The sequence below is a fragment of the Ailuropoda melanoleuca genome, chromosome 5 (genome assembly GCF_002007445.2).
Source record: "Ailuropoda melanoleuca isolate Jingjing chromosome 5, ASM200744v2, whole genome shotgun sequence".
In the NCBI taxonomy this organism is placed as follows: Eukaryota; Metazoa; Chordata; class Mammalia; order Carnivora; family Ursidae; genus Ailuropoda; species Ailuropoda melanoleuca.
Window position 1 is genome coordinate 26,827,694 of NC_048222.1, and position 23,594 is coordinate 26,851,287.

At 52.0% G+C, this 23,594-nt stretch overlaps 2 protein-coding genes across 2 annotated transcripts; both read right to left on the reverse strand.

The window, feature by feature from the left end:
- Positions 1 to 1,584: 1,584 nt before the first annotated feature.
- On the reverse strand, positions 1,585 to 4,948 carry LY6G5C (lymphocyte antigen 6 family member G5C). The gene is made up of 3 exons (XM_002930014.4): positions 4,506 to 4,948; positions 3,280 to 3,438; positions 1,585 to 1,748 (listed from the first exon to the last, which is right to left on the reverse strand). Exons 1-3 carry the CDS (start codon positions 4,624 to 4,626, stop codon positions 1,585 to 1,587), a joined length of 444 nt encoding a protein of 147 aa, XP_002930060.1. The 5' UTR covers positions 4,627 to 4,948.
- Positions 4,949 to 9,163: 4,215 nt separating this feature from the next.
- ABHD16A (abhydrolase domain containing 16A, phospholipase) lies at positions 9,164 to 22,876 on the reverse strand. Its single transcript, XM_002930022.4, has 20 exons — positions 22,678 to 22,876; positions 21,638 to 21,694; positions 20,875 to 20,941; positions 20,555 to 20,641; positions 17,944 to 18,029; positions 16,319 to 16,392; positions 16,008 to 16,130; positions 13,877 to 13,991; positions 13,688 to 13,789; positions 12,686 to 12,749; positions 12,221 to 12,270; positions 11,784 to 11,907; positions 11,012 to 11,116; positions 10,712 to 10,775; positions 10,432 to 10,488; positions 10,228 to 10,290; positions 10,011 to 10,087; positions 9,828 to 9,926; positions 9,682 to 9,728; positions 9,164 to 9,500 (listed from the first exon to the last, which is right to left on the reverse strand). The coding sequence occupies exons 1-20, from the start codon at positions 22,807 to 22,809 to the stop codon at positions 9,417 to 9,419; spliced, it is 1,677 nt and encodes a 558-aa protein (XP_002930068.1). The 5' UTR covers positions 22,810 to 22,876; the 3' UTR covers positions 9,164 to 9,416.
- Positions 22,877 to 23,594: the final 718 nt, after the last annotated feature.

Here is a 23,594-nt window from a genome sequence, read left to right on the forward strand (position 1 = left end):
ACCAAGTTCCCTGATTACTACTTTTTAAAGTAATCTGTATCCGCAACATGGGGCTTGAACTCACGACCCCAAGATTGATAAGTTGTACCAACTGAGCCAACCAGGTCCCCCTTTGGCCTATTTTTAAACCTCTGGCAAAACACAGAACCTTCCATACACCATAACTTGAGTTTTTATAAACCACACACCTGTGTTACCAGTCTCCAAGTCAGTATTAAGGCCTTTATCAGCGCCAAAAGCTGCCTTTGTGCACCCTCCCAGGCACGTCCCCAACTCAGCAGTAGCCAATGTCGTGAGTTGTAGCTGCTTAGAGGAGTTCGTCTGTGCTTGATACAAATGGCACCATGCAGCATATATGTTCACTTAACACATTTTGCGCATATGTTAACAGAGCCCTGTGCCCCTTTCATGGCCTGAGCTCTGGCAGGAAGCACCGATACTAATTTGTAGGTCAGGGAGCAGTTGGAGGTAGAAAAAATAGGTCCAAACCTTCAGTGTGCCTCCCCTCTGTCTGGGGCCACTTTCTCCATCACCTCTGACTTCAGTGTAAAAGTCTAGGTTTTTTTTTTGTTGTTGTTTTTTTTGTTTTGTTTTTTTAAAGATTTTTATTTACTTTTTCGACAGAGATAGAGACAGCCAGCGAGAGAGGGAACACAAGCAGGAGGAGTGGGAGAGGAAGAAGCAGGCTCATAGCAGAAGAGCCTGATGTGGGGCTCGATCCCATAACGCCGGGATCACGCCCTGAGCCGAAGGCAGACGCTTAACCGCTGTGCCACCCAGGCGCCCCAAAAGTCTAGGTTTATACAGCTCTAGCATGTCAAGTGGAGGATGGTCTCAGAGGCTGAGGAACCAAGTCCCAAAATTCTGCAGTAACTTCCCACACGGTCCTTGAAGAGGGAAGCTGGGATCAGGCCAGGGCTCCATGAGACCTAGGGACTCTTCCACAGAGTGCCTCCCCAACCCTCTCCCTGGGCCTTGGCCTCTCATAGCTCCGCTCCCACCAGCACCCTTCTCTTGCCCCTGTGGACTTTCCTTCCAGTTCTCACACACCTCTGGGTTTGACCCCACTGCCAAGGATGCCCCCTTCCCTTTCGGCCTTCCTTGCAGGAGTGTTTCCTGTTCCTCTTCACTCTTTTGTGCTTAGAGCTGAATCCAAGACATCGAGTCCTGGCAGGAGCAGAGCTCAGCAGAGTTGGGAGCCCCTTACCTGCCCCCACAACGGGGCAGTCAGGCAGGACCTCAGCCTCTGTCAGCCTCCACTACTACCAGAAGAGACAGACAAGCCGTATATTTTGCACAACAATTTATTTGGGAGGAACACCTGAGGACTTGAGGTGAGAGAGGCCTATGGTGGGAAAAGGGACAAAGCCGGGCAATGAAGCAGCTGAGAGGGACAGAGTTGGGAATAGGGGTGTTGAAGGGTGTCAACCAAGAGGCAGATAGGGCTGGGGTCCAGTAACTTGAGGGAGGCTGGGATGACTGGTAGAAGGAACTGGAAGTTGTTCTGGCTGTGCCAGCCAGCTGGAAATCAGGAAGATGAAAGGCGACTGGCAGGATTTTATTTTAAAAGTTTCTGCAGAAATTCTAAGGAATATAGAAGACTCTGTTCTGGGGATTATTGCAGAACTCCCGGAAGCAGCATCGAGAAAATATCCAGAAGCCAAACACTGGAGAAGAGCGGGTATATGAACAATCACTCATCTGCTCCTTACGGCGGCAGTCACTCACCATGATGTCAGGGCCACTGTCTGGGGAAGGATGGCAGCAACCAGTGATACAGAGATCCCAGGCCCCAGGCACAGCCCCAAACCCTTCCATCCCCTCACTCCATATGGACTTAGGATCACTGCCCCCACACCCTTCCCTGGACCCCCAAAAGGCAAAGATTCCTGGAACTGGGCAGGGGCAGGGAATGCCAGGGAGTCACCAGCTATGGATTCTGTGGAAGGTTGGTAGGGAAGAGCCATTCAAAATATGATGATGGTTGTAGGGGGTTGAGTTGGGTCTTGATGGGTGAGAACCATCACTTTGGCCGGGACCATATAAGAAGTAGTTGGGAGAGGCTTCTCTTTGATATGCTTGAGTACTCTGATATGGGTCCATATCTATGTTTAAGAAGTGTAATAAAAAGACTTGAATTTGAATTCGAAGGTGATTTCATGTAGTGGTTGTTAAGAGCACCATCTCTGGAATCACCACAAACTGACTCAGCTTCTAGGAGACTTGGGCAAGGTATTGACCTTTCTGTGCCTCTGTTTCCTCATCTGTAAAATGGGGTGGGGTAGTAATAATAATACCTATCTCAGAGGGTTGTAAGTGCTTAGAATGGTGCTGGCACATAATACATGTTTTGTGTTTTAAAAAGGGTAAGGGAGGGGCCCCCAGCTGGAAGGAAGGAAGGAAAAGAGAGAGGGGAGGGGAGAAGGAGAACGAAGGAAGGAAAGAAAGGAAAAAGGAGGGGGAGAGAGAGGAAAGAAAGAAAAGAAAGGAAGGAAAGGAAAGAGGGAGAGAGGAAAGGAAAAAAGGAAGAAAAGGAAGGAAGGAAAGAGGAAGAAGGAGGGAGAGGAAAGAAAGAAAAAAGAAAGGAGGAAGGAAGGAAGGGAGAGGAAAGAAAAAAGGAAGGAAGGAAGGAAAGAAAAGAAAGAAAGAAAAAGAAAGAGAAAGAAAGAAAAAAAAGGAAAGAATGAAAGAAAAAAGAGAGAGAAAAGTGTGAGGGATTGTGTGGAAGAGCAGGCATGAGGAACAGGGGAATATAGTCAATTTTCAGCAAATTGAAAATGAGGTGGAGCTGTCCAGAGGGCCATTTGACATGACAAGTGGCCTAACATTCAAATTCGGGAGGAAGCAGAGCAAATCCTCTGTGGGAAGAGTAAAGCAGGAAGACAGCTAAGGCCTGAACTTTGGTGAACATGAACCCTTAAGGGTCAAGGAGAATAAGGCAAGACCCAGGGAAAGAGACTGGGAAGAAGCAGTGGATGAAGCAGAGATGTCTGCAGGACCTGTGGCTGTCAGGCAGGGAGAAGGCAGCCTGAGGACAGGCTGTGGGATCTGGTGATCACAAGGGTCCCCCACAAGGCTGGGTGCTGTAAGGAAGGCAGAAGCCGGTCAGCTGCAGGCTGAGGAAACAGGAACATGGAAGCGGAGACAAAGAACGGCTCTGAAGGTAAGGAAAGAGAGACCAAGATGGGGAGCAGCATCTAGGAGTTGCAGGTACCCGGCGCGGGGTGCAGCCGAGAGATGCATTTTGGGAATGGGCTGAGCCAAAGACAAGCAGCTCACTGTTCTTTATGAGGAGAGTCATGCAGCTGCTGCCAGGGGGGGCGAGGCAGATGTCAGATCCAAGAAGGCATCCCAACTCCTTGGTCTCCAAGAGGCATCGATAGCAGCGCAGGTATTTGGGGAGCTGAACTGGATGAGGGGGTTCAGGATCAAAGTTACCTAGAACACAGAGAAACACTAACTTCAAACCCACCTAATTTCCTGGCTGGTCAACCCCCTCCATACCTCCCCATCTCGGAAAACCGTAAAATCACCAATTCTTGAAAACCATCTCGCTTAATCCTCTACCGGAGGCTTTAGTCCTTGTTAAAATCTCCGTTCTCTGCTCTTACACATCCTAAAATAAGGAACTCATTAAGAGGATTTCATTCACTCATTTAACATGTATCTGAAGTGCTAACATGTGCCCAGCACTCTGCAAGCTTCTAAATTCAAAGGTTAGGCAGGGGCAGCTCATCCAGCTTTGGGCAGTTCAGTGCAGACAGTTCGTCCTCTGGCTTTGGTTTTACAGTCCCTCACCCCTATGGACTCGCTTTTGAATATGCTTTCTTAATCTGTAGTGTTCAGAAGTGAAAACAAGTCTGCATCATCACAGGATAGGAGGAATCTGTGCTTTCTGTAGACAGACCTCAAGCAGCCCACCACCACATTCTTTCTTTGGTGGTCTTATCACTGGAAAGACTCATATTAAACTCCATCACCAAAGCCCTCCCCAACTACGAGTATATACACCTCCCTCTTCCTCTGGTCCCAGGCCCACATGTTCATGAGTCCCCAGACCCAGCGGAGCACTTAGTGTGAGGCAGATACTGAACAAACACTTTGAATCCTGTTTCTACATAGGTGGTGGTTTGCAGCCAAGTGAGGAGATTATCAGGCTGGATTGAGGCTTGTTCTAGTCTGTGGATCCTGGTTCTGTCATTTAGCACATTCCCGGAACCCTTCCTATTCTGCACTGCCCCAGATTGGAATGGGTCCCTTCAATATCTCCATTCAGGTCACTGCTGTTGAGACGGCCCTGGGGTGATAACTAGAAATCTCCCTCAGAATGAACATCAGTCCATTACCAGTCCCCAGGTATTATCCCACCAAGCCCATCCATCCCATCTTTCCTCCCTCCTGGGTTTCCCTGAGCATCCTAGGCAGATGGACCCAGACACCTGGTGTCTGTGGGTTTCTCTACCCTGCAGACCAGGAGACCCCTCTGACCCCTTAGAGCCACTTACCAAACACCAAGCTCATCATGACCAGCGCTATTGAAAGGACCAGGCAAAGGGCTTGGGGGGTGCTGTGAAGGCCCAGGGGCCCCATACTGCGACTACCTGCAGAACCGGCCATAAAATGCATGACTGCCCACCAGCCTCCAGCTGGGGCTTATATTGGTGGAAGAGAAATTGGCCAAGAGGAAGGAGACAGGTAACACCCATTTGGGGTGGCAATCAGTGCCAGAATAGCCAGAGAGACAGAGTGTCCTCACCCATGACCACGCTAAGGCCTAACCTCCTGGCTTGGGGACAGGACCCTGGCAAGAGGGGAATGAGAGGGAAACTTTCTTTCATATTTAATCTACAGAAGTTTATTCACGGTATCAGGTGTTGGGGATACAACATTGCACAAAATCCCTGCCCTCACAGAGCAGTCTAGTGGGGGAGACAAGGAATGATGGGGGGCGGGGGGAGACGAGTGCTTCCCGGGAGGCACTGACCAAAAGAGCAGTGAGATCAGATTTCTGTTTGTAAAAGATTGCGAGGCCTGGGAAACAGGAAGCTATTCCTGAGTCCTGTCACAAGATGGCGGCCTGCTCTAGCAGAAGAGAGGCAGGCGAAGCCATGAATGAATCTGACACAGATTTAGAAGAAACACTGGACAGATTTGGAGTTAGACTGAATATGGAAAGAGGGAAGGTGGGGGAATAGGCTTGCACAAGGAGGTGATTGGTGGTACCATTTTCCAAGATGGGGAAAACGTGGAACGGTAAGAAATCCCAAAGCTTAGACACCCGGGTCCCCAGTGTCCTATTCAGTCCAGTGACCTCTGTGGGGGTTCCGGGTGGCCAGCACATTTCCTTACGCCCCCCTTTCTCGGCCCCGCCTAAGCTCAGCAGCAGGTCAGTGGCTCTGATCTCCGGCGCCCACAGGCTCCGCCGCCTTGCGCTCGCTTTCCGAGCTTGACTGCATCTCAAGGCTCCCAGGAGGATGAGGGGGCGGCCCCCAGGCCGAGCTCCGTTCTAGGCCCAGAGCGGCTGAGAAGAAAACCTGGGAAAGCTACGCCCGCGTCCGACCCAGACATCCACCCCTAACGGACACCCAGAGCACTATGAGGCTTCCCCGGAAGGCGGCACTGTGGCGCCACCAACCCTCCCAGGCGCCAGGCTACTTAGCAACCAATAAGTGGCCGTGGGCGTCACAGGCGCCCGCCCCCTTCCTCTGCCGGGGGGCGGAGGCCGGTTCCTGCCCTGCTTCTCCACCTGGAGGGCCCTCTGCATGCCCCTCTCCAGATCAGTCTGTCTGAGGGACTCGGGGTTTTCACTTTATTTTTGTTCTATTAAGATTTCACTTATCCGTTTATCAGAGAGAGAGAGAGAGCACAAGCGGGGGAGCAGCAGAGGGAGAAGCAGGCTGCCCACTGAGCAAGTCCCAATGCGGGACTTGATCCCAGGACTCCCAGATCACGGGCCAAGCCGAAGGCACACGCTTAACCAACCAAGCCACCCGGGTGCCGCTCGGGGTTTTCACTTTTAGTGTGGCTCGGCTATGGGAAGAGCTGGGCGTACAGGAGCGAATCACATGCTCCAATTTCCGGTCTGGGGGTTTGGGGTGCGGCGCTGCAGGAGGGCTCCCTGCTTACAGTCCCGGACCATCCAAGAATCATCCGGCCTCGAGGTGCTGATGGGGAAGATGGGAAGAAATGGACGAAGACGCGCCCCAAGGGAGACGCACGGGAAAGAAGAAACACGAAAGGAAAACGCACGCCACTGCGCTCCCAAGAGCCTTGGGGTGAATGAAATAAGAAAAATGTATTACTGAAAAGTCAGAGTAATGAAGTTAGTGGGGGGCCGCCTGGCACCAGCCGAAATGTCTGTTGAATGAACGACAGAGCGGTAGAGGAGAATCAGAGAGCGGGAGCTCCTCTTGAAGCGAATGGGGCAAAAGGGAGTTAAAAGGGAATTTCACAGCGTCCTCAGAACCCCTCTCTCGAATACAACCGCAGCTGAAAGTCCAAGCACTAGGGAGTTATGGGTAGCTGAGGCTGGGCTCCCTGAAAGAGTCACCCTGAGAGGTCCGGGAAGACTCGCTGTGGAGTTTGAGACCATGCACCCCGCGCGGAGCGGGAGGGAAGACAGAAGTGTTTCGGGGCTGGGCTGGGTGGGGCTGGAAGAGGTGTTGTTCGGCAGGGGCGTGGCCTCAGGGCCATCAATGCTGCCCCTGTTTCGTTTTGTTACTCCCCAGTCTAAGCCACCGGGCGCGGGCAGTGCGCGGGCAGAGTCTCCTGAGTTCGTTGCCATGGTGACGGGCTCCAAGGAGGCTTTCCCCGGGTGAAGAGGCGGGGCGCTGCTATAGTCGCCATGGTGACAGCAGCGAAGGGCGGTATCTGCGCTGAGTGCCCCTCCCCCGGGACAAGGGATACCTGCGGGTAAGCCGCCGAGTGACGAAAGAAGGAGTTGGGGCCTGAGGACAGAATTTTACAGTCAGGGGGTACGGGGCGGGGCCAACAGGGGGCGGGGCCGTAGATGATTGGGCTGGGCGAGAGCCAAGTTCTGTTAGCCGAACGGCTAGACTGGGCGGGGTGGAGAGGACATGGAGAAGCGATCTTTAATCCGAATATAAGTGAACGGGAAAAAATGAATGAGTTGGTTCCTCAGGGAGTTGGGATGGCTTGTTGAGTGGCTGGATGAATGAATGGATAGTGCCCTCACTCACTTGTGACAGCCGGGAAGCAGACACCTGCCCCTCCTGGGGAAGTGGAGCAAATACTCAGGCCAAACATGGACCCCAGAGCCCAGTCCTGCAGCTCACACTGAACGCAGCGCAGGTAGAGCCTGCGCCTAAAAGATAGGGAAGGATGAGGAATGGCCCAGCCCAGGGCCCACCTCTCCTTCCCAGGTTTCCTGCGCAGGTGCTAATTATTCTTTGTCTCAGCCTCCATCCTCTCTCCCAGTGTGCCCAGCCCCTCGGGGACGCCTGGCGGTCCGGGCCTTACCTGGTGCCCAGTAAGGCAAGGTCCAGAGCCCCAGCAGCTGTGGGATCTGCATCTCAGCTGTTCTCCTGAGACTGTTGGAACCCTGCTATAGAGGGTGAGGAGTGGACAGGGAGCTGGTTCCACCCTGGTGGGGGGTTGTTCTGAAAACAGCTGATGTGAGATTTATCAGGTGGGGAGTAATATAAGGAGGTAGACGGAGGCCCCTGAGTGTGGGGGGTTGTCCAGAATTCAAATCCCCCTCCCCCTCTCCATCCACTTCAGATATCCAAGGGCTCCTCATAACATCCACTGTTCTTTATAGTACCTGCAAGAAGAAGAGGGGAGGGGGAAATGGTGGTCGAGGCAGGTCAACAGAGCTCCTGATGGCCATGGCCAGGAAAAGGAAGTCCTTTGTCTCCAGGGTGTGGAAGGTGCCCCCTATTTGCATTCAAGGAGGTTGTTAACTTAGCTGAACAGACTTGTTTTCCAGGGGATTAACTGTCTTGGTAGATCAGGGAGGGTGAGGATCAGAATCCAGCAGTTGGTCCTACAGTTTCATGCTCCACGTTTCCCACCTTGTGTGCCCCCTGGGACGGGCAGAGGAGCAGAGTGCCAGCATCAACTCTCCAGTGTTTGCCAGAAGTGGAGCATTCTGGAACTGTGGCCACCTCCTCTCTTTTAACCCCAAATATCCGGGTGTCATATCACCTGACAAGTCCCAGAGATCACCCTTCCAGTGGAGACTCAGTCTGCTTCTGCCCCAGAGACTGCAGAAGGAGCTTCATGCCCTGGGGTTCCAGGAGACCCTGAAATTAGCCAGAGGCCATCTGGGACATCAAAGCATTATTGCTTCCCCGTGTTAAGCTTGTTCAAAACAGTGGCCAAGGAGGGTAAATCTGTGGGAATTTCATCTAGAAAAGAGGTTCCCAAAGAAGTAGGTGGCCAGGGAACATACTGATGGGTGGGAGAAGGACCAATTCTGTTCCACGAAATCCAAGGATTGGAAATAGGACAGAAATTAGAGGAAACTAATTTCCTCAGATTCAACCTAAGGAATTTCTTCTAACAGCTGTCCAGAAGGGTGAAGTGTGGCTCTGGGAGATCATAAGCCCTTGGCGCTCAGGCCTCAGCCCCTGGCAGGCCCTGTTGTGGAATTGCAACAAATGTGTGAGGAGAGACTTGATGACACGGTGAGGAAGTGTGTAGGGTTTGTTGCGTAAGACGTGGGGGGTGGGTGTTCCGCACTCCTCATGGGAATAACAAGAGCTGAGCAAGGAACACTGGGGGCACTGATGGTGAAGCCATGCACGTCGAATTTGGAAATCAGGAGAAGAGTCCTGAGTAGGGGAAATCAGGTACTAGAAAACACTTTGTAAGCGACAAAGCTGTGGAGTTGTAAGCAAAGAGCGGGCAACCGTGAGCTCCTTGGGTGGCTGCAGGGTTACGCAGGACAGACTGGGGCGCGGGCAGGGGAGGCTGTATGTGGTAATACTACTAGACAGACCAGTGGACGGGGAGGCTTGGGGACCCACTGCATGAGGACAGTTCAGGTTGGGGGCTGAAGGCTTGGGGGAACAGCAGGGATGGGGAGGGTTAAATTGGCTGGCCGGGGTTGGGTTCCCCAAAACCCAGCCCTTCGGGACTTCAGCTGTCCCCACTCCCAGCCCCAGGATCCTGGACATTTGGGAAGTCAAACAATTAGCCAGACGGTAGAAAAAATACCTTTTTATTAATTATTAGGAATAATCCATTCATTGAATGCAGGGTGTGTGTTGGGGAAGATTAGGTACTGCCGGATGGATGAGGGGAAACGTGCAAGAGGGCAGTGAGAAGGGGGACAGTCCCCCACTTTCCACAAACTATAAACAGCAACATGAACACAGAGAATCACAAATAAGAGGATCCTTCCTCATGTCCCCTCCTATCCCACTCTTTCAGAACGAGTCCCACTGTGGTCGCTAGAGGTGCCAGGGCATCTGGAAGTTCTGGGCTGGGAGTGGGGTGCAGTGTGTGGCCTCAAAGTTGTGCAGATGCTTCTGAGCCTGAAGAAAGAAGGCAGGACAGGTGCGGTGCAGAGCACTGTGGTGAGCAGCAGTCACCGAACGCCTCCACGGCCCCTGAAACCGCTCTCTACGAGCCGCAGCTTCCAATGCTGCCCCCCAGCCCCACACGCGCCCCCTGGCCGTTCTGGCACCCCCTTCCTGCTGCCACCCCTTAGCTCACCAGAAACAAGGCCAGCTGCTGCCTTCCATCTGCATCCATGTCCTCCCCTGCAGGGAAGAGGCGCTCACACAGGGACCACACATCCAGGGATTCATCCCCCTCCCGGACTCTTCCTGACACCCGCTCCTGCCCCAGGACCTCCTTACCCACACTCCAGGGGAAGTCAGGCCCGTGTTCTGCCTGGTAGGAGCGGAGGACGGACAGGCACCAGTCCTCCTCCACCTCCCAACGGCTGTAAATCGAAGCTGCTCAGGGAGAGAGAGGAGCGCCCGTCAGTGACCTGGCCTTGCCACGTCCCCACCCAAAGGCCTCACGGTGTCCCCTGGCACCTTCCTCCAGCTGTGAGGAGGCCTCCAGCCACTGCCTCACCACTCGCAGACCGTCCTCTGCCATCACTCGGGGATACCTACAGAGGGAGCACCAGGACGGGAGGTCAGGACCCAATTCCCTTCGCTCCTCACCCCGAAACCCTTCTCCCTCCCTCCCTGCCGTGCCAGTGGCAGTACACACATGTGCACACACACCCCCCACCCCGGCCCGGCTCACCGATACTGCAGGAGCCTCAGTAGGAGGTCGTTGCCTCGGTTGGACATGATGTCCTCGGGAACCCTGAGGTGGGAAGAATGGATACTGCAGGGGCTGGAGGTTGGGGAGGGTCTGGATACCCAGGTTTCTGGTAGGCAGAGGTGGGAGGGGAAACTTCCTAGCTCCATCTGGGATTCAGGAGAGCAGAGGCTCCCAGGCACTCACGTGGTAGTGATGATCTCATCCTTGGTTCTGCGGATCAGCAGCACAGGGCCCTGGTACCTTCAGAGGAGAGCATTGTGGGGAGGGAGTGCTCAGAGAGAGATGGTGACAAATGGCCACCCCCAGCCATGGGCTAGCGCATCACCCAGGAGTGAGAAAATATTTAAGAATGGGCATTGCCCGAAGTCTGGCTTTACTGGGAGATCTGCTCAAATACCCAGCTGAGCCTGTGCAGGGGGAGGTGGGGAAGGGTGCTACATGCTGGGTGCTGGCCTGCCCTCACCGACATAGCTGTTCTGCGTTGTTCAGATTGAGATGCTGCCTCACAGTCCTGGTCACCAGGCCCCCTGGAGTGGGATAAAAGTGAAGGGATGACAAAGACAAAGCCCTTGCCCAACACAAAGGTCCCCACTGTTCACAGAAAAAGAAAACTGAGGCCCCAGACAGGGGAGTCCTCCTGCTTCTCAACAATGGGTGGACCCACTCCCCACCCACAGAAAAAGGATCCATCTCCAGTTAGAATTAAGCTCCCAGTTCCAGCCCACCCCTTCCCTGGAAGGGCAGGCCTGGGAGCTGCACTCACTCCAGCTATCTGGCATGACCTTCAAGGCCAAGGGCACCAGGTCATCAAAGGAGGCATCCAGGATCACGGCACTAATGTCTGGGTAGGACATGGCTGCCCACGTGGCTGGTACCAGGACAGGGAAGAAGGGTGAAGACCGAGGGACTACTGCCCACCACCCCACCCTTGTCCCATTGACCCCACAGGCTGACGCCATCCTCCCTACTAGGCTAGCCCCAGGTCTCCCTTAACCCCTCAATTCACTTGGCCAGGATACTATCCAGAGAGGATGGAGAGAGAACATCAAAGTGCATCAAAGACGATGTGCAGAGGAAAGATTCACTTTTCTGATCCCCATGCTGCCCAGGACCCTGCCCTACTTCTTTTAATAATGGGCAAAAGAGGGGCACCTGGTGGCTCAGTCAGTTAGGCATCCAGCTCTTGGTTTTGGCTTGGGTCATGATTTCGGGGTGGTGAGACTGAGCCTTGTGTCAGGCTCCACACTTGGCGAGGAGTCTGCTTGGAATTCTCTCTCTCTCCCTCTGCCCCTCCCCATCGCTCTCTCAAATAAATACAATCTTTAAAAAAAAATAACGGGCATAAGAGTGGAAGAAATATGAATGTGTACAAATAGGATACCATCTTCCAGACCCAAGCAGATATCCACCTCCATCCTCTCCTCCCTCAGGCCTCGACCCCACTGCCAGGCCCCCGGTGCACTTCCCTACCTCTCCTTGGGGTAGGGTAGGGGTGGCACAAATTGGGAGGGGAGAGGCAGGAGGCAGGCTGGTACCAGTGAAGCCGCCAATGGACCAAGCATAGATGATGATGTCCTGGGGCTGGAAGCCCAGGCGGTGGATAGCAAACTGGACCACCACATCCATGGCGTTGGCCTCATTCTGAGGAAATGGCACCCCCTGCAAGAGGAAGGGCAAAGGCAGGAGTGAGTCAGCACCAAATGCCGCCTGGGTTACTTGCACGCTCCCAGCATGGACTCTTCTTGCCGCTCCCTGCAACAGACAGGGAGGGTGCAGAAGAAAAGGGTAGTGGGAGGGGCTGCACTCCCCAGAAACCAGCCTGCCCACCACTCCCCAATGCAAGAGGAGGGGTCTGACTTCCTGCTGAGCCCCCCCCCCAAAAATACACACCCCTTTCCCTAACTCCAGTGGCTGACCAGGGGTAGACAGACCATAATTCAGGAAAAGAAAGGGATTTCAGAGAGGGTCTCACCGTGCTTCCAGCAAAGCCTGGATGGTTCCAACCCAGGACTGAATATCCAGCTGCAACAGAGGAGGGAGAGGGGCTAGGACCTCATGGAGCACACCTCCCTCCCTTCCAGCCCTGGGGGAAAGAGCAACAGAACAGTGGAGCTCTAAACACCCCCAAACTCAGAGGCGAGGAACTCCAAGCCTTCCCAGAATGGGGAGATGACACCAGAGGTTCTGAGGCAGCAGAAGGGAGAGATAAGTGATTGTGTAGGGGGGACAGAACGAGGCCATCCTGTTAGGGACACAGCCCAAGAGGAGGGATGTAGTTAGCAAAGCAAATGGGGAGTACACTTCCCCCCCCCCCATGTGAGAGTTTTAAACCTCACTCAGATGAGGTGATCGGGCCCAGGGAGGTTCTATCAGTGTGGGAAGGTGGGGCTGTTCCATTCCAAAGGGCAGGGACAAAAGAGCCGAGGCACAGGCCTACCTTCCAGAGGCGTAGAAATGCAGCCCACCTCATAGAAGCCCGCGTTCCCCTCACAGCAGATCACCTATGGAGGGAGGCAGGGAGGAGGGCTGGGAAGGAGCCAAGTTGGGACAGAAAATGCCCCATGCGGTAGGATGTGGGTGCTTCGTAGGGAAGAGGAAAGGGCCTGTTCTCTTCAAGGGGAATGGAAATTTCTCAACCCACAAGGTGCGTAAGAAGAGAAGCAAAGTGGATGCAAAGACTTAGCAAACTGAGCCCTCAGAGGAAGAGGAACTGCTCAATCACCCAGCACAGTGTCCACTTCTCTTTGGAAGACCAGCAGGGGGCTGGCTCTCAGAAATGGGGTTATGGATACTTTGTTTCCTTTCTAGTTTGGGGGTCTATTTTTCCCCATGACTGTTTCTTTTGTGTGGTATGCTACTCGCTTTCCATCTCTGGGCTCCAGACTTATAGTCAGATAAACTCTAATTCCACGGTGCCCCATGCCGAAGCCCAGAGATGGCAGGGCTGGCATGGACTCTCTCTGCAGTCGGGAAGAGCCGGGACCAGAAGCCAGCTCCCTAGACTGTTGGCTCAGGGCTCCTTCCAGGGCTGCTTCATGGAGGCAGGCCGCCTGGGAGGCCAGGCTGCCCAGGTTCAAATCCCAGCTCTCTCACTTACTGTGTGATCTGGGAAAATTATCCCAGGCCTTAGTTTCATCATCCGTAAAATGGGCTGCAATAAAAAAACAGTTCCTATTCTACAGGGTCGTGGTGAGGATGAAATATATGCCTTCTATGTGACAAATGCTGTCTAAGTGGTGACTATTACAAGATTACTTTTTGGTCCTTGAATAGCAACTCCTACTTCCTCCCTTTTGCTATGACAGGGTTTTCCGACGCCAAGAGGTCTTGAGACAGGGACTATCCCCAGCTGTCCTTCCTTGGGGCTGCTGGAGACATGAGATCCCCAGAGCCTCCACTGCCACCGCCCCCAATTGCCTCTGGGCTCCATGCTCCTCACCAGCTTCTGTCCCTGGGGCTCGGCTGTCCCCCGCCGGTCCACAAACATGGTGTCAATCTCATTGCCGTCGCAGGCCAGCAGCTTCGCGCGTCGCCCATTACACTGAGTGAGGGACATGTGAGGGGTGGGAGGTCACATCCCTGGTTGGTGGGGAAGGAGCATCGAGGCGCGGGGGCGGGGGCGCCTCACCTCTTCCACCAGCCGGGCCTGGCCCTGCAGCAGCACAGGCATGAGGGCCTTCTGGAGCAAGTACACTGAGCCGGGGTACAGCATCCGGCGCCCCAGGGTGTGCGCGACCAAGTAACTGCGGGGAACATGGAGGGGGGGTTAACCGACCCTTGACCTCAGGAGGGCTAGGGACCATCCCAGCCCTAGCACCCAGAGACCCTGGGGCCTGCTTCACCCCTGACCTTCAGTTTTGTTTTCTTGACCTTTACAGGTTTGGTTTGTTTGCCTTTTGAAGGACTTAATGAAATTGTATGTACCAAGCTGGTGTTTTTCAAACTTTTTTTACTACAACCTTTATAAGGGACACATTTTACATTGTGGCCCAGTACACACATCTGTACAAATACTGAAAAGTTTAGGAGATGATGTTTTCTATATATGATAAGTAAAAGTAAAGTTATTATTAATTATGATTCTGTTAACGTGTAAGTACAACTTAGGGGCGCCTGGGTGGCACAGTTAAGCGTCCAACCCTTGGTTTCGGCTCAGATCATGATTTCAGGGTCGTGGGATCATGCCCTGCATGGGGCTCCAGGCTCAGTGTGGAGTCTGCTTAAGATTTTCTCTCCCTTTGCCCCTCCTCCACCCCACCCCACCCCGTGTGTGCCTGTGTACGGACGCACTCGCTCTCTCTCTCAAATAAATTAATCTTAAAAAATGCAACTTATTGAAAGTCCCCAAGTAAATAATACTTTAAAAAAAATAACAGTTGTACTTCACTTAATTGATTTCAAGATTCACAAATGGGTCAAGATCTATAGTTTGGTTCTTGTGTTAAGATTTATTTATTTATTTGAGAGACAGAGAGAGTGTGTGTGTGTGCATGAGAGTGTATGTGTGTGTGTATGAGGGGAGGGATGGAGCAGGAGGGAAGCAGACGCCCCAACAAGCACGGCGCTAGAGGTGGGCCAATCCCACAACCCTGACATCATGACCTGAGCCAAAATCAAGAGTTGGACACCCAACCGAGCCACCCAAGCGCCTCAAGATCCACAGTTTGAAAGACACCAAACTAAACTGCAGACCCCACCAGGGCAGAGACCTGACTGTTCTAGTCACTGCGATGTGCCCTGTCTCCGCCATGTAGCATGTAGCCAGAGCCCAACACAGAGTAGGGGCTTAAATATTTACTGAACCAATGAGCTAATCCTGACGGACTGGTAGGTGCTGTTCCTGAAAAAGACAATCATTTCCAGTTAATCCTGAAATTGGATTTGTCCCCAGAAAACACCATACCACTCTGTCCAGCATCCCCTGAAAACTGAAAATTTGGCTTTCCCCCCTGACCAATCAGCACACTATCCACACTGATCACTAAGCCCTCCCCTTTCCTTGGTATCCCGGAACCTGCCTCCCAGCCTCCAGCAACAAAAGATTCCCCCAGCATCTGTGCCATGTAAGATACGGACACTTACTGCTGTTACTTCCGACATCATCAGTGTCCTCAACTATGATTTACTTGGGCTTTGCCATGTGCTCTGATCTCAGGCCCCCAGGCAAGCTGGAAGCCCTTGTGAATATGTTACCCTACTTAACCTCACCAATCCTACGAGGTGGGTTATTCACGGATGCAGAAATTGTAGCTTGCTTAAGGTAGAACAGCCAAGGTGCAGAGGGCCCAGGACAGGGATACAGCTGCTACCAGGCACTGCTCCGGCTAAGGCTATGTGTTTCCACCATACCCCCAACCTCATTCTTCCCTCCCAGCCTCATTAAAAGAGCTTTTGTGGGGTGCCCTGCTGGCTCAGTTGGTAGAACATGTGACTCTTGCTCTCAGGGTCATGAGTTCAAGGACCATGTTGGGCGTAGAGCCTACTTAAATAGATAAATTTTAAAAATAACAAAATGAAAGAGCTTTTGTATCAGACAGAATTGTGTTAGTATTCCAATCCTTCACTCACCATCTGTGAGACTCTGGACCTGAGTATCTTCTTCACATAAAAATCTAGATTAGAAACTCCCACAAACAATGTAAAGTACACAGCACGAGGCCAAATAAATGACAGCTCCCTTACAATGGAGCACCCAGTCCTGGAGTCCTCGCTCCACACCCCCTCCACCCCAGCTGGTCTCTCTCCCTGTTGCTTCCCACCTGGTGATTTGACAGGGCAGCTTCTTGACCCGGTTGAGGAGGGTGTCTGCTGTCCCCCGGTGCAGGGGCTCTGGGCGAAGCAGGGCCACACCCTGGCGGGAAGGGCCCCCTCGAGACTCCTTCCTGAGGATGGGAAGATGCAGGGGAGGACGGAGTCAGGAGGAGCAAGCTGGACATGTGTGGTCCAGAGGGCAGGGGGGTCTAGGAACGAGGAGATGGCGCTGGACAGCAGGCCCTGGGGCTGCAGGAGATGGGGCTGGAGGTGTAGGACAGGACAGAGCAGGGAGGGAGTGAAAAAACTGGGACCTCACCGGCTGCTGGGCTCTTCCCAGTGGAAGTCAACTGGCCAGCTCTTAAAGTCAAAGTTGTAGTTGGCGAGCTGCCTCTGTGGTAGGCAGGGAGAGAAAGAGGAGGGGAGGCAAAGGGGGACTCAGAAGACAGGCCTACCTAACCACCCTCGTCAACCTCATCATCCACAGGACGGGCTCCCCCAATCATGGGGAGACAAGTCAACACCCCGCCCCCCAGTTTACAGAGGGTAAGCTCCGTCATGGCCAGAAAAATCAGGCAAGAGGGGATGCCCTATCCGCTATCAAGACTGGCCTGGCTGCTTCCAGAAGAGGAACTTAACAGTCATGCTTTTCCAAAATGTAAGACAGACCCACTCCCGGAATGAGTGGCTGGAGGTGCTGGTGCTTGTGAGGGAGGAAGTGGGGGGTCTGTTGGCTGGTTATGCCCCCCTCCCCTACTGGGTCCTTTACCTGGTGGGGTCCTGGAGACTGGGTGAGAGGGAAAGAGGGAAGTCATGCCTACGGTGGTTCCTTTGCATCGGGACTACCTTTTGAATGAGGCCCTCTCTGACTGTTCCATCCTCATGGCCACCTCCCTTGCCTCAGCTTCTGCAGCCAGGAGCTGGGGACGCCTCCCAGACTATCTACGCCTCCAGTCACCCCACTCAGTCTGCCCACATGCTTTTTGAGGGTGGCGGGAGCTGTGTCTTCTGTTTTGCTGTGCTCCCTCCCTCACCCCCGGAGCGCCCAGCACTCTATTTTCAGAGCTGTTTTTTATTTTCCGTCACAGAAATTTTTTGACATTTTCAGAAATAACTTGACAAAGAGGGAACAATAGAAACACTGTACAAAAATGTAAATGGCAAAACAAAACAAAATGAAGAAAAGCAAATTTCAGGCAGGCTTTGCTCAGACCTGGATGCAAATCCAGACCCAGCCACTTCCTTTGCTCTGTGACTCTGCTTGTCACTTAACCTCTTTATGTCTGTTTCCTCAGAGGTGTAATAATAGCCCCTCCTGTGGTTGTTGTGAGGGTCGGGAAGGGCGTGTGCAAAATGCCTCAGATGGCAGTGTGCCAGAACATCATTCCATTGCTCCGCAAACGGCGGCGGGGAGCATGATGGTGGTGGTCACGGCTGTTTGCTCCCAGGAACCGCTTTGTAACAGGAAAGAACTTTACAGGGCCCCAAAGCCCCTTCTGCAAGATAATCATACTCCAGCACCAGCTGGGCTGGCACAACTCCAAGGACACTGGGCCCTGGCTCTTCTCCCTCTTGGTGCCACGCTGTGCTTCCGGGCACAAGAGTGGACATACCTGTCCATCTCGTCCCATCCCTGAATAAAACTAGCATAGTGTTCGATGCACATGGCCAAAATAAACACCATTTAAAGAACTGAGCTGCTGTGACAGAAGACCCCCTTCTAAGAAACACCATGGAACATTCCATTAGGAGTGGTAGAGAGGAAGATTCCTTGGGTGGACAGTTCACTTGCACAGGGGAGAAGGGATATAGCAATGGGCAAGCGAAAACCCAGTGTGGTCTGTGGCAAAACCCACCTCCTCCCCCGGGCAGAAGCTGGCGCCCGGCGCTCCGGGGACACAGCTGAGGAAACTGCTGCCAGGGCGCCCGTCTGGCACCTCTCACCTTGTTTTCTGCAGAATGGTTCCTATGTGTTGCCTCCAAGATGGTGATAAACTGCCGGTACTGGGGGTTGGTCCAGCGGCCGATGCCTGGTAGAGAGAGGATAGGAAACAGTGTTAAGAAAAGTAGGAAGAGCAAGCTGAGTAAGCTTCAGGAAGAGGGTTAGAGATGGGCAAGGAGAAGGCCCCAGAAAGAGAAGTGGGAGGAAAAGGAACAGATGGCCCAGGGTCTGGGGAAATAGGAGAGTCGAGCTGACCTCCTTCCTCCGTACCTGGCTTCAGTGTTCTCCTCCCACCCAGCGGCTTTAGTTTGTTTCCTGATAGGCTACTGACCCTCCACCCTCCAGAATGTTCACTTTCCCAGTCTTACCACAGCATCATGCAACCTTACTATTCACCCCGGTGAGCACGGAGTTTCTCTTCTTGTCCCTGCCAGCGTTCTCTGCTGCTTGCTTTCCATCTCTTTCCCACACGGTCTAACTCCCCGCCATCTGGCTTCCTGGCTCCCGCTCCTGCCCCATAATCACTTCCTCACTGAATCCGAGTGCCCCTCCTCTGTCCCCACTCTTCCAACTGTCCCTCGAGACTCCTTCATCCTCCGCTTCCTGGGTCCCTTTCTGCCACCTTCCGATTCCCAGACTGCTCCTCCCAGCCTCCCTTCCACTTCCCTGTCTGCAACAAGAGCCATCCTCAATGCTCCTCTCTTTCCTCTCTTCACCTGGCCCTCTGGCGATCACATCTGCTCTCCCTTCACTGCCAAGGAGTCTCAAGCCCTGACTTCTCTGCTTCCACTGACCTGACGGGGCCAAGCACCATTGGCATGGGAGGCACTGGAAATGAGACACACAGGTTCTAGCCCTGAGGGCTGGGGCTTTGGTTGGGGGTGGGGTTCGCTGGAGAAAAACGGTAACCCAGTAAACAAGTACATTTCAGAGAGGGGTAAGTGCTATCAAGAAAATAAAACCAGAACGAACTACAATGCTATCATCATCAGGGGGTAGAGACCCCAGAAAAACCACGGAACCAAGCAAGGTGCAAAATGATTTGTAGAGCGTGATGCCATTTGTGCCAAAAATGTAAAATGAACAAAAGAATGGCTATATATTGTTTTCAGTTACCATATTTCATAGGTTCTAAAATGCCTATTTTTCTTTCATATTTGAAAACTGAAATCGGAATGCAGTTTACAATTCATTAACAGCTTAGATTTGATAAAATGAGGCCTATCTTTCACAAAAGTATAAAAATGCGGACCAGGAAAGAAACCACGTCAAATGACAATGGTTATTCTGTGGAAAGAAGAACACAGAACTGGGGAGGATTCCAATGGGAATGCCAACTCTGAATGCAAGCCTTCAGTATTTTATTGACAAAAGGTATCTGAAGCAATATCACAGAACATAAGCATTTCATTTCTTTATGATAATGGGGTGCCTGGGTGGCTTGGTCGGTTAAGTGACTGCCTTTGGCTCAGGTCATGATCCTAGGGTCCTGGGATGGAGGCCCGTGTCGGGCTCCCTGCTGAGCTTCTCCCTCTCCCTCTGCCCAACCCCCTGCTTGTGCTTGCTTTCTCTGTGTATCAAATAAATAAATAAAATCTTAGGAAAATAATTATTATGATATTGTATTCTCTGGACTTTTCTGTATTTAATTTTTGTGCCCAAATCAAAAACAAATAAAATTTAAAAGTAAGACAAAACCAAGGAGTGGGAGCTACTTTTAGATTGGGAGGTCAGCGAAGGCCTCTCTGAGGAGGGAGCTCAGCCCAGTGGAGATCAGGAGGCGGAACACCGCAGCCAGAAGGTCCTCACCCCTGCCCAACTGCAGCCATCCAGCTCCTGACCCGCCACTCCCTCTCCAAGCATTCCCTCGCCCAGTTTTTGTCATGTGCACCTGCCAAGGGGCAATGATTTGGATCGTCTCTTCATTTTTAAATTGTGAGATATAACATATATACATACAACACACATTCGGTTTAAAAAATACAAGGCAAACATTCATGTGACCATCACCTGAGTCAAGGAAGAGAACACAGTCACGACCCCCAGGAGTCCACCCCATCCCGTTCCCTCCCTCTCCCAGATAATCACGCTCCTGACTTTCAAGTTAACCACACCTGTGTTTTGCTACTTATATATGCATCCCTTTTGAACTTTACATCAATGGAAACACACTGCATACATTATCTGGTCATCTGCTTCTTGCATTCAACATTACAATTGTGAGACTCATCTGCATTGCTGAGCGCAGCTTAAATTTGTTCACTTGCATTGTTGTGTTGTGTTCTGTTGTAGAACTGGACCCTCTAATGTATTTATCCATCCTACTATTTGTGGCCATGGACTTGTTTCCAGTTTCGGATTTTTACAAACATATATATGGACATATGGGGAATTCTTGTAGGGTGTATGCATCTTTTCCAGATAATAGCAAAGTTTTCTGCCATACTTAGTTTTTCATACTTACAACCAAGCCCTTTAAGGAAAAGATCATGTCTTCACCATTCCCAATTATTCCCCCCTCAGGGCCCAGCACAAAATTATATTTGCAAAAGGTACTTAATAAATATTTACCCAGGGAAGGATAGGTCCAAACCAGGCTCCCTCTGGACCTACCTCGGAGACAGGCCACGCCTGCCAAGAGTAGTAGCAATGTCCCAGCATAGTGAGAAAATGGCACCACTTTGGACAAGCTCAAGTAACCTGGGAGGGGAAAGGTGTTATATGAGAAGTTTTCCCCACTCTCCTTGGCTTCTCTTCCCAGGTCAGCCCCAACCTCCGCCCCATACCCTCTCTTTGGGACAGCCATGCCCTTGGAGGAAGAAGATGCTTGATGGAAGAGGGAAGCCAAGCCATCCTCACAGGTCCCCTTTCCTCTTTAGGGGGGTCGGCTCATCTGCCAACAACCTGCCCACCACCTTTGAAACCACACTGACCTTTCCTGTATAAGTAGAAGAAGGCGAAGGGAGAGGAGTAATAAGAGATGGACCAGAAGACTGAAGCCTGCAGCAGGGAGACAGGGACAAGCAATCAATACACACAGAGGTCTGCCATTTCCAGGCCTAGTCTCTGAGCAAAGTGGATAACCTGAGGGAGACTGTTATCAAGTACCTAGTCTGTGCATAACACAGCAGGCTTAATATTTGTTGAAAGGCAATGTATCAGAGCATAACAGAAGCTGGGGAAATTAGGTACAGGTTCTGTTTTCTTCCTCTTTTCTCCAAACATAATTTCATCATGTTTAAAGGCCAGTTTCTTTTTCTGCTCAAGTTCATCAAGCCTTTTCAATCAGCCCTGCTCAGGACAGTGCCTGGCCTGGTCCCCAAGAGATGCACAAACGTCACCATAGGAACCCTGCCAGAGAAAACAGCTGTCTTTGCAGCCAAAGAGGTTAGTTGCCACAGAGGACAGGTCACCGGGGACCACAGGATTCAGCACCTGCAGATGGTCCCAAGAGTAAACACATTTTCCTCAGGGTTCAGGCTGCCCCAGAGAAAGCAGTGCATACACAAAAAGGGAGTGCCAAGTATGTGTGCTTGAGAGTGTGTCCACGTGTGTGTTGGAGAGATAGGCTGCAGAGCCCAGAACCTCCCCCACCCCCAGGAGCGCTGCCTTCTCCCAGGCTGGGGAGGAGAAAGTGTCAGGAGGCCAACTGGGTGGGAAAAGACGCAGTTGTCCCAGACGCCAGCGCAGACATACCAGTGCCAGAATGCTGTCAGCATGCTTCTCCAGGGCACGGGGTTGGTAGTACGTATCCTGCAAAAACGGATGGCTGTGTCAAGGACCGTGTCCATTGACAAGCCCTTCCCCTTCCCTTTTGAGAGCCCTGATGTGTCCTCTGGTTCTAGCCTCCAAAGCTATCCCTTCTGGGACATCTCTGGCTCTGGAAAAAGCCCCTCTTCCCAACCCCCACTCCAAACCTGATTTTCTACCCCAGACCATGAGAACATAGGGGCCTGGACTTGCGAGGAAAAGTCAAAGCCTCACTGGACGTTTTGTGCTCCTTTTCCGCAACCCAATTTCAAATGAGTTGTGGGCATGTGCGTGTGGGGAGAGGAGTTAGAGAAGAAAGGAAACACCATGACAACTTTAAGAGGGAAAGAAGATCAGCAATAACAGTAGGGTGATTAAGGAAGAGAACGTGGCCGAGAGCAGGCAGTTCTGGAGGGCAATAAACACAATCTGAGACTACCAATGAAAAGGTAGAGAAAATGCAGGGGCACAGCCTACCACCACCCCCAGCTTCCACGGATGCGATGACCCTGGGGTCTCCAAGGTAGGGTGGGCTGTTGGGTGGGAGGTAGCGGATACACGTCGAAGTCATCTTGAAATTCAAGGCCAGGAAGGTAGGAAGGAAGATAAAACAAAACCGGGGAAGACACCGAGTCAGAAGAAATCGAGAGTCAGGCAAAATCATCCAGCTCTCGAATCCGTGCAGGGTCTCTTCCAGGACTTAGAGTCAACTGGGACCAGCACGAACCACGAAAGACAGGGTGGGGGGCCGCGAGAGGAAAAAGCAAGGAGTGGCAGTCAGAATGAGAAAGCGATGGCAAAAAGCGATAAAGGGGCAGCCCGTCCGCAGGCGTGACTTTAACCCAGGAAGCACAAAGACCACTTTGCAGACAACTGGCTTGACAACCAGGCTCCCCCATTTCCAGTAATGGGCGCTTCTGGGGAGTGAAGGCCGCAAAAGGGTTTGGGCCGTACCATGTTTTTGACCAGGGGAGAACACGACTCACCCAGGAGCTGGAAGGGGGGGCAGTGACTGAAGTTGGAGTCTCGGGGACGCCGGACGGGGCCCTTTCCGAGTCCCTTTCCCGGTAGATTTTGTAGAGCCGGGGGCCTAGGACGCAGCTCAACAGCTTCGCCATGGCCCCCGCTCCAGCCGCTGCTCTCCCAGCCTCAGGTCCCCCTGCTGGCCCCGCCCTTTCCCGGCCTCTAAGGTATTGCGTGCCTTTGACGTCAGCACGTACCGGCCCCGCCTCGTGCCGAGGGAGACATTTTCCGCGCTGCCTGGGACGGTTTTCGTGCAGTTGGACCTACGGGTAGAGCAAGGGTCAGAAATTATTTGGAGGCGTTTGGATCGCAGCGAATTAGATCATCAGGCGTAGTTAAGTCTTTTTTTTTTTTAATTCCTTAATGATTGGCAGGCTGTCGAGAGACAGTGGGAACGAAGGGTAAAATTAGGAGCACTTGACAAGAGCAACAAAAAAGAAAAGGTGTCTAGGAATACATCTAACCAAAGAAATGCAAGATTTTATGAAGAAAATTACAAAAGTTTTTGAAAGAGATAAACGAAGGCTTGAATAAATGGAGAGCTACATCGCAGTCATTGGTAGGAGGACTCAGTATTGTTAAGAGGTGTGAAATACTGGTAAAAAAAAAAAGAATAATTATCATTCTTAAGCGTGGATGAATCTCAAAACCTCAAAACCGTTATGTTGAGTGGAAAAAAGAAAGCCACAGGTTACATACAACCTGACACCATTGTATAACGTCCAAAAAGAAAATTTAATGATCAAGAAAGTGAAAGATAAAGAGCAAATTTAGAGTAGTGTGACACAGCATAGAGGATCTTTGAAATGGTAATACTATTTCTTAATAGATATTCAAGTTTGTTTTATTTTTCTTTGTACCTTACACCTACATAATATAT

What these genes read in the sequence shown, in the direction of transcription:
- ABHD16A (XM_002930022.4), bottom strand. Translation starts at nt 22,809, where the DNA reads ATGGCGAAGCTGTTGAGCTGCGTCCTAGGCCCCCGGCTCTACAAAATC. An exon ending in CCCCCCCTTCCAGCTCCTGG is followed by an intron (nt 21,695 to 22,677) that starts GTGAGTCGTGTT and finishes CCGTTTTTGCAG; the next exon opens with GATACGTACTACCAACCCCG. An exon ending in TGGGAAGAGCCCAGCAGCCG is followed by an intron (nt 16,131 to 16,318) that starts GTGAGGTCCCAG and finishes TCCCATCCTCAG; the next exon opens with GAAGGAGTCTCGAGGGGGCC.
- LY6G5C (XM_002930014.4), bottom strand. Translation starts at nt 4,626, where the DNA reads ATGCATTTTATGGCCGGTTCTGCAGGTAGTCGCAGTATGGGGCCCCTG. An exon ending in CATGATGAGCTTGGTGTTTG is followed by an intron (nt 3,439 to 4,505) that starts GTAAGTGGCTCT and finishes TCTGTGTTCTAG; the next exon opens with GTAACTTTGATCCTGAACCC. An exon ending in GACTCTCCTCATAAAGAACA is followed by an intron (nt 1,749 to 3,279) that starts GTGAGCTGCTTG and finishes ATCCTTCCCCAG; the next exon opens with ACAGTGGCCCTGACATCATG.